At 37.9% G+C, this 9,736-nt stretch overlaps 1 protein-coding gene across 1 annotated transcript; it reads right to left on the bottom strand.

Annotated features, from left to right (window-relative positions):
- Positions 1-1,561: 1,561 nt before the first annotated feature.
- adra2c (adrenoceptor alpha 2C) lies at positions 1,562-3,530 on the bottom strand. Its single transcript, XM_052127439.1, has one exon. It carries the CDS (start codon positions 3,275-3,277, stop codon positions 1,979-1,981), a length of 1,299 nt encoding a protein of 432 aa, XP_051983399.1. The 5' UTR covers positions 3,278-3,530; the 3' UTR covers positions 1,562-1,978.
- Positions 3,531-9,736: the final 6,206 nt, after the last annotated feature.

Raw genomic sequence — 9,736 nt, 5'->3', positions numbered from 1 at the left:
TTTCAGTGATAGGTTTAAAAGTCTTCCCTCTGCCACCTACTATTGTGTAGTTTGTTTTTGTATTTTTTTCCTTTTTGATGAGTAACAATACATAGGCATGTTGAGTACTGAACATTATATTAAAGAAATAGTTCACCCAAAAATGTAAATTCTCTTATCATTTACTCACCCTCATGCCATCCCAGATGTTTATGGCTTGCTTTAATCTGCAGAACACCAACAAAGATTTTTGAAGAACATTTCAGCTCTGTAGGTCCTCATAATGCAAGTGAATGGGTACCAAATTTTTGAAGCTCCAAAAGGAGATAAAAGTAATCCATAAGACTTCAGTGGTTAAATCCATGCCTTTGCGATATGAGAGGTGTGGGTGAGAAACAGTTCAATAAAGTCCTTTTTTACTGTAAATCTCCACTTTCACTTCCACATTCTTTTTCTTATGTTTTCTTCGTGCATATCGTCACCTACTGGTCAAGGAGGAGAATTTATGGTAAAAACAGACATAAATATTGACCTGTTTCTCACACACACATATCATATCACTTATGAAGATAATACATTTAACCACTGTAGTCTTATTGATTACTTTTATGCTACTTTAATGTGCATTTTGTAGCTTCAAAATGTTGGTACCCATTCACTTGCATTGTATGGACCTACAGAACTTAAAATTTCTTCTGAATATCTTTGTGTTCACCAGAAGAAAGATCTTTGTTTGTGTTCACCAGAAGAAAGAAAGTCATAAACATCTGGGATGCATGAGGGTGAGTAAATTATGAGTATTTTTTTTTTTTTGTGAACTATCTCTTTAATTTTGTAAACAATTAGATTTAAGAAAAATCTGATTCTGTCATTATTGTATCTGTTCTGAGCTGAATTAAGTGACAAAATGATAAAAACTCAAAACATAAGCCCACTTTACAGACATGAAAGGTGAATATAAAGCTACAATTCTTTCCCCAAAGCTACACAGTACTCTGTTCACTGTAGAAAGTAACACCATCTATTTGTTCAGTTTTGTTTAATCATCAGTTGTGCTTGTATTGACCTGTCAGTCATCTTGTACATTTCACAAATACATTAATTAGAAAAGCAGAGAATCCCAACATCCATCAAGGCAGATGTGTAATAATATACAAAACAAAAAGTTTTTGTCTTTATAAATTTACAACAGCTTCATATTTCATACTGCATTATATTGTTATGATGTTTTGAACAAATGAGAGACATTATGCAAGCATAGTCACAAAGCTTAATTAGTTCATAATCTGATAAATAAATCTTGTAGATAAATAAATTTACCATTTATCATCATTGAAATATCATGTTTTTTCGAGTCTACACAAGTAAATAACTCTTTTTTTATGGCATTTTGTTGTATAACAGAGCAGCACTTTGTAATACCTAAACATGTCAGGGCGTAAAGCTCTCTACTCTCTTACCAACAGTGTCTGTTTCACCTCCATCAGCTGGAAACAGTACACTTTTTTTAGTAATTAACTTTTTGTCTTTGTTTTTTGTCACCATATAAAAGGAGACAGCTTTTCATGTTTCATAGCTCTCTAGCCACAATGAGACAAGCCATATGTGCAAACTCATCATAAATATGTCTCTTGATAACTTAGAAGTGCCTGCAGCCATAATAAAGATAAGCCTGTTTCCTATAATGTGGTACAGTGCTACCCAGTTCAGGTGAATGCTTTTGAAGCATCTGTAGCATGAAGTACCACTTATATGACCAGGATATGTTGTCCTCACAGAATCAAAAGCATTAAACAACAAAGTAGGGAACAAATACCAATGTCACTGTTGTGTACAAATTGTCAATGCAAAGATTTTGAGGCAGTGGTATTTATTAATTTAATTTGGTGGAGGAGGGGGGAATCTCTCTTCCTTGAGAACTATCAAAGGCTTTTCTGTCATGTCAATCCTATGTTAATTGCACTGGATGCTGCATTTGCCAACTGGCTGCCATTATCCTCTAAAAAGACCTTTTCCATGACCTGCACAGGATCTTCTGAAAAGCTCTACGGAAATCCTGGTTGAAGATGGTGTAGATTACAGGGTTGAGGGAGCTGTTGCAGTAACCAATCCAGAAGAAAAACTTGAAAAGGGTGTCATTGATGGAACAGGGCTCCCGGCAGATCCCATGCAGACTATAGCTGAAGAAGAACGGAAACCAGCAGACCACAAACACGCCCATGACCACAGCCAGTACAAAGGTGAAACGTTTCTCTCGTGCCTGTGAGATTTTCTTTCTAGAAATGGTGTTCCTCCTCTTTCTGCGGGACGAAAACAAGTCCAGGGACTTGCTGCTGGCACGAGACTTCCGGCTAGAATGCTTGGAGCTGGAGCTGTTCTTGCGGCTGGATCGCCGATCTTTTCGTGTGGGCACCGTCTCGTTTTGCATTTGCTTGGCCTTCTCATCGGATGAGCTGCTGTCCTCAAGCTCAGCATCTGGGTCATCCTCGCCTGTTCTGTGTTCCCCTGATGCCGGTGAGGCACAGTGCCCATTTTCCCGCCGAGAATCCTCACGGCTCAACCCATTCTCCAGCCTTGGCGTTCCTGTGCCGCCATCTGTATCACGGCGCTTTTCAGACATATTTCGGGTTCTTGTCTTAGCAACTTGGTAGATTCGGATGTAAACAAGGATCATGATGACACATGGGGCAAAGAATGACCCGATGCTGGAGTAGAGGATGTACCACGTGTGGTCGTTCAGCTGGCATTGTGGTTCACTCTCTTTACCCTCATTATTACGGTCCATGGTGATGAGCGGTGGGAAGGAGATCACAGCTGCGATCAGCCAGACCACCACAATCATTCCCTTCACTCTGTTAGGTGTTCGCTTGAGATTATACTCAACTGCCTGTGTTACAGACCAGTACCTGTCCAGACTTATGGCACACAGGTGAACAATAGATGATGTGCAGAAAAGAACATCTAGTGCTAAATAGATATCACACCAAACTTTCCCAAAAAACCAGTAGCCCATTAATTCATTGGCCAAAGAGAAGGGGATTATCAGTGTGGCCACCAGAATGTCCGCACTGGCCAGGGACACAAGGAAAAGATTTTGGGGTGGCTTAAGCGCTCTGCTTGTTAAAACGGCGATAACAACTAGCACATTTCCCACTATAGTAAACAAGATGAGGAAGCTCACCAGCCCCGCAAGCCCTATGATGGTGGCCAGAGAGTAGCGACTTGTAGAATTACAAGTGGATGTATTACTGTTGTCAATGTAACTGTCCACTTCGCTTGAAATGTTTAAGTTATCCATGTTGACAAAAAAAAACTTCTTCAATCAATCGTCCACGCGCGTCTTCGTAACGATATTAAATACTGTTTCTCAATTATCACTTTAAGTTCACTGTAGTGACAGTTTCCTCTCTGTTCCTTCTTACCTTTTCTTGCAATTGTAATCCCGTTCGCGGCTTCTTCTTTTTTCCACAATTCCTCTTATGGATCATATGTGATATGGCTTTGTAAAGAGATAACCATCCCGTGTTGAGTTTAAAGTAATCATCACCGCCGGACAGCGTCTTTTAGTTCCGCGCGACCTGTTCGTCCTTTCGCGGGCGTCTCACTCAGCATCCTCGCGCTCTGCCCGCGCGGGACTCAACTATCCACGTGCTGACAACATTAAGCTGGTGGAGAGCCGCCCCGCCCCTGTAGAAACAGACGGAGAGAAATGCCTACTGAACTACCCAACCCTAGCACCGTTTAGCGTCGTTTTGTATGTTACAATTGGCATTAATATCTCATCACATCATATTGCTATTTATCGCGCATTATCACGTTTTCTCTTTACGTGTACGTGTGAACAATTCTCTAACGTGCGTGCGAATAAGATGGACATTATACATTATACATGATGCACTGAAAAACAGGAAAAAATGCACCTCTTTTGTTTGAGAGTGATTGGCGGTGTCAGAATAACAGGTTCAGGAGGTGGCTATAGCCTATGTATATATGGGGATGTGAACTACAAATAAACTTTCGCTTTCGGCATTTGTGCTCGCTGGATGTCACTGTTGTAACACTACCATTTTGTGCTCAAACAACGGGGAAATTCGTTAACGTCAATATAAACATAGCTTCCCCATTACCTTTTAAAACCACGCTAATTATGCTGTCCATAACAGCGTTAGTTTGAGCGTGATAAAGAAGCTAAATACTGATAAATCGGCGGGCAAGTAATTATTGATGTTTTTTCTTCTGTGACCCCGATATATTAGATGTCCCCAATAAAATGCTGTTCATGGGATTGTATTTTTAAATTTAGCACTCATCACTAGCAGATGGCAGTTAGCAGGAGAAAGGGTTATTTTAAATATGAGATTAATTAAATATGCTAATGAGGTCTGTGTATTTTTGCTTTGGTCAGAGTGAAATCACCATAGAAAGAGAACCCCATACAGAAATCTGATATATGGCAATATATGCTAAACAAATATATGAAATATAAAATCTGAATATATGCTATTTTTTTCTAATATAAAAAGTTACATGCATATGCAACATATATTTTAAAATACTAAAAAAATAGCATTTTTAATACAGTACATGTAACATATAGGCTATTATACCATATAGTGGAATATGAATATCTACATATATATACAATATCTATACATACAGTATATATGTATATGTATATACATATACTAACAAAGGACAATATATATATATATATATATATATATATATATATATATATATATATATATATATATATATATACTAATGTATGTTCATATATAGGTCCACATTTCAGATTTCTTTATGTGAAGAACACTGTGAAACATAAAAGGACATTTCGCATTCTCAACTACCTCGACGACTGGCTTATCTTAGCACACTCTCGAGAGTTACTATGCACACACAGAGACCAGGTGCTCCGGCACCTCAGCCGCTTGGGGCTTCAGGTCAACTGGGAAAAGAGCAAGCTCACTCCGGTTCAGAGCATCTCTTTTCTCGGGCTGGAGTTAGACTCAGTCTCAATGACAGCACGTCTCACGAGCGAGCGTGCTCAGTCGGTGCTGGATTGCCTCGCTTCCTTCAAGCCAGGCACAGTGGTCCCTCTAAAACTTTTCCAGAGGCTCCTGGGGCATATGGCGTCCTCCGCGGCGGTCGCGCCGCTGGGGTTGATGCATATGAGACCACTCCAGCACTGGCTCCAGACTCGAGTCCCGAGACAAGCATGGCACCACGGCACGCATCGGGTAAGAATCACCCCCGCCTGCCTCAAAACACTCCGACCCTGGACAGACCTCTGCTTTTTACGGGCAGGAGTGCCCCTGCAGCAGGTGTCCCAACTCGTTCTGGTCACAACCGACGCCTCCCGGTCCGGGTGGGGTGCCGTGTGCAGCGGGCACGCAGCAGCGGGCCGTTGGAAAGGGGCCCCGCTGCGTTGGCACATCAACTGCCTGGAGTTGCTGACCGTCCTTCTTTCTCTCAGGAAGTTCCTTCCGTTAGTTCAGGACAAACACATCCTCGTGAGATCGGACAGCACCACGGTGGTGGCGTACATAAATCGCCATGGTGGCGTACGCTCCCGCCACATGTCACAACTCGCCCGCCGTGCAAGACATATCTTTCTTCAAAGCAAAGATCGTAGTTAACTTCATATATATAAATAATTGAAATGGTGACAAAATGAAAGCTCTCGTATTGTGAATTGATAGTTGGTTGAACAAGAAATTAGTAGTTCTTTCAGCAAGAATGTTTGCATTTAATGAGCTAACAAATTCACATTGACTGAACAAAGCAATGCTTCAGAGGACAATTATTAAAGTTGTTGAGAGAACTCAGAAAGCTTATTGCATCATGTTGCCTTGGTTTTTTTACATTTAAAAATTTACTTTTTTATACAGTGCATAGTGATGCATCAGACAGTAGTCTACCAGGGTTTGGCTTTTTGCACAAGTCTGTGTTATAAGCTGCAATCTGCTGAAGTGAAGCGTGTATTGAGCCTGTATATGTTGTGTATGTGTCATTAGACCGTGTCCATTACTGTTATGAATGCAGACGAGGGAGTGGGATCTAAGTGCAGGTTCTTTATTGCTGACCAAGATGAAGACAAAAAAACAGGAACAAAAGAAAAATCCACGGGAGGAAAACTGAAACTAAAACAGTAAAACATGGAAGGTACACGGAACCAGATGAACACGACAGGATGAAAACACGGCAAGACAGGCAACGGAGTAAACATGGGTACATCAAAAACATCCAAACAGCAAAACATTAAACACATCAGAAACATTCAACGATCAACCAGGAGTGGAGAACAAACAGGGTTTATATACACAGACACAGGATGATCACAAACGACAATCAGGTGCGAACAATGACAGAGTGCTGCCAGTGATGAGGGCCGGGAATTGTGGGAAGTGTAGTTTTAGACAAAGACTAGTGAAACACAGGGCAGACAACAAGGGAATCGTGACAATTACATGTGGGATCTCACGCTAAATTCTAAATAGCACTTAGTAGGATAAATAACAGGCTTGTGAAATTATTGGGCAGAAATGGAAAAGAAAGACCACAAAAAGTATAGGTTATCTGAAGTCAAATTTGATACTAAAGATAATTAAAAATCATGACAACTAATGAGCAAACTGTGACATGGTGTGGTAAACTGCAGCTGATATGTTCCTGTAGATTAATGATAGTGAAGAGTTTTCAGTATTATTTCAAACTGAACTGTCTAAATATGTATGCATGTATGTATGTATGTATGTATGTATGTAGGTGTGTATGTACTGTATGTATTTATGTATGTATATATGTACTGTATGCATGTATGTAAGTACTGTATTCATTTATGTATGTATGTATGTACAGTATGCATGTATGTATGTGTATGCATAAATTGAACGTTTTGCATATAAATAGTTTTGAACACTACACTACATTACTTTTGCATTTGCATTTCCTACTTCATAAAAATACAACTTTTACAATGTACTTCTACAGCTTTGGCTTTTATTAGAGAAGAAGAAATGACAGATGATCAGATCCAATGTCATTTCTCTTTTAGACAACATGTTATGTCTTATTCTTGACTCATAATTCAACAAAAGATGCAAAAAAATTGTCTTTATCATAAACAGCAAACAACTTGAGCATGTAACGGTGTCAAATGTCCAAAGTCAAAGAGAAGAAGTGATGGAAATTGTTACATTTCTCAACTTGGGAATATTTGGTGTTTGTAGTTGTATTGTTATGTACAAAAATATGTATGTAATAATTATGTGTTTGTTTTAATAGTTATATTGAAGATACCATATTCAGCAACATGGGTTTTAGCAGAGACCTTCACCTAACTCAGTGCACTTCTGAAGTTCTGGACATCAACATAATCAGAGACATGAGAAGTGAAAGTCAAAGGGGACATTTGACTTCAAAACAATGACATAAACAATGTCATAAAAGGTACACATTTTTCTATTATTTCTCATTATTTTCCATTGCATCAAAGGGTTTTATGATACTAAATAATGGTTAATTTCTGTTTGCAGTAGCTTTGGAGTGTAGCATTACTAGATTGACCATCTTCATACAGATAAAACACAACACTCCTATTCAGATACGTTTTAAGATGTAATTTAGAGAGATACCAATTTCATGTTTTTAACTACTCTGCATACTGACAGCAGGTCTATTAAGTGTTTCACATACTTAGAGGAATCAGCACATCCATCCTCATCCTGATCTTTCATATGGTGACAAGACCCCTCAATGCAGAGATTCGGCATCAAACTGATGACATGAAGATGACTGAAGTGAAATTAAGTTTTGTATAATTCGTTGTATCCAAAAGACCTCACTCACAAAATGATTTTATATCTGCCTCAGCGCTGTATAACAGCTTTTCATAGATCATTTGTATTTATTTATTTTTACTTAGTTTTTTACTTGTTTATTAATCTTACTTATGGTTATAAATTTAACTAAAAGTTAATGTTAAATGATTTAATGTTTATGATTTTATATATACAAAATGACTACTAATTAACTTTTAGCTTATTATTGCAAGCCTGTGGATTTATTAAGTCTATTCTATTATATTGAACTGTGAAGCACCTCACTAATTTCGGCCTGCATCACCTGGTCTAATGATGGACTACACTCTTAAAATGTACATAGACTATCAATAAATTGCCAACAAAAACCTTCATCTGTCAACTAACAAAGTACAATGCATCTATATGAACTTCTGCAGTTAATCCAGGATAAACTTCAAAGACATTAGACTTTAATCTTATAGTTCACAAAATCTTTGTTTAAACACTGACCCTTAACACTTACTTTGTTTAATAATTTTAAACATGACTTGCACTGCACATAAAATACTAATATTGCCATTATATTCATGCTGGTTAGCCAGAGGGGAAATGGCCCCCACATTGAGTCTGGTTGCTCCCAAGGTTATTTTTCGCCATTAACCAACATCTTATGGAGTTTTGTGTTCCTTGCCACAGTCGTCAGTCACTTGCTCACTGGGTTTCTAAATACAATTATTATTTAATTACTTTATTTTACACACACTTCATAATTTTATTTAATCAAACTGCACAATGATGACTCTAAGACTTTATAGATATTACGGTATCATTTTCTGTTAATGCATGATTTTCTCATAACTATTTCATTATGAATTGTGTTATTTATTGCTTGTGTTGTTGTAAATACTAACTATTAAAAATGATTTACTTACTGATAATTAAATGTCTTTTATATGGTTATTTCACATTCTGAGTGATATAGTATATGAACTATTCAATTTGCATATCCATTAAGCATTCTTTTGGGAATAAAATAAAAAAATTGATTTAAAAACTAAACAAAAGCCAAATGTTATTGTTGCATTTTGGAACTCCAATAATGTTCTATATAGAACCTTTCCACCTGATTCAAAGAACCCTTTAGGGTTCTATATGGATCCTTTTCTTCTAAAACTGTACTTTGGGATGTGCAGCTAACAGTACATACTAGATACTAGATAAAACTGTATGTTAAATGGGTCATGAACTGACTTTTTGTTATTTGCATATGTTCATTGAGGCTAATTTATAATATCTCATATTTTGCACAAAAAACAGTCATTCATTTGTAAAACATGCCATTTTCCACCCTCATTCGGGAGTCTGACTCATTCGGTCTTGGTTTTGGTGCTGCTTCTCCTTTAAGGCTTGACAGTACATGCCCACTGTTATGACTGGCTCTCTGCTCTTGACTGACCCGCTGTGTAAAGCCATTTCATCACGACATGATCTTATATCGATTCTCTTGGCCTGAAAGCCGATATTTGGAGATACTTCAAAGTCTGCCAAGATACAATTTAGATTTGATTCAGGAACCTGTGATCGATAATCCGATATTATGTGCCCATTTTACACAATCAATTACACTTTTTTTTGCCCTCAAATGCAACCAAAATTTAATTAGAATTTTTTATTGTTTCCAACTTGTTGTAATGAAACATTCTGTTACAGTTAACTGGGCTAAATGTTAGTAAGGGTGTTGATGTGTAGATGTTTAAAGTCCTATAACTGATACTGGAGCTGAGCAGGTGTTTCTCTTTCTCTCATTAGTGCTATTCAGAGTGTCTGCGTTGTCAAGACATTTGACATGATGGTTGAACTGCTCCATGGTACTTTTAAATAGCAAATTATCATGAAAATTTCAAATGGATAGCATGTGCATGATTTATGACGCATGTGAGTCATTCTTC

The sequence above is a fragment of the Xyrauchen texanus genome, chromosome 5 (assembly GCF_025860055.1).
Source record: "Xyrauchen texanus isolate HMW12.3.18 chromosome 5, RBS_HiC_50CHRs, whole genome shotgun sequence".
In the NCBI taxonomy this organism is placed as follows: Eukaryota; Metazoa; Chordata; class Actinopteri; order Cypriniformes; family Catostomidae; genus Xyrauchen; species Xyrauchen texanus.
This window is presented reverse-complemented; position numbering and strand designations above follow the sequence as displayed.

Coding starts and splice junctions, on each gene's coding strand:
- adra2c (XM_052127439.1), bottom strand. CDS start 3,277: ATGGATAACTTAAACATTTCAAGCGAAGTGGACAGTTACATTGACAAC.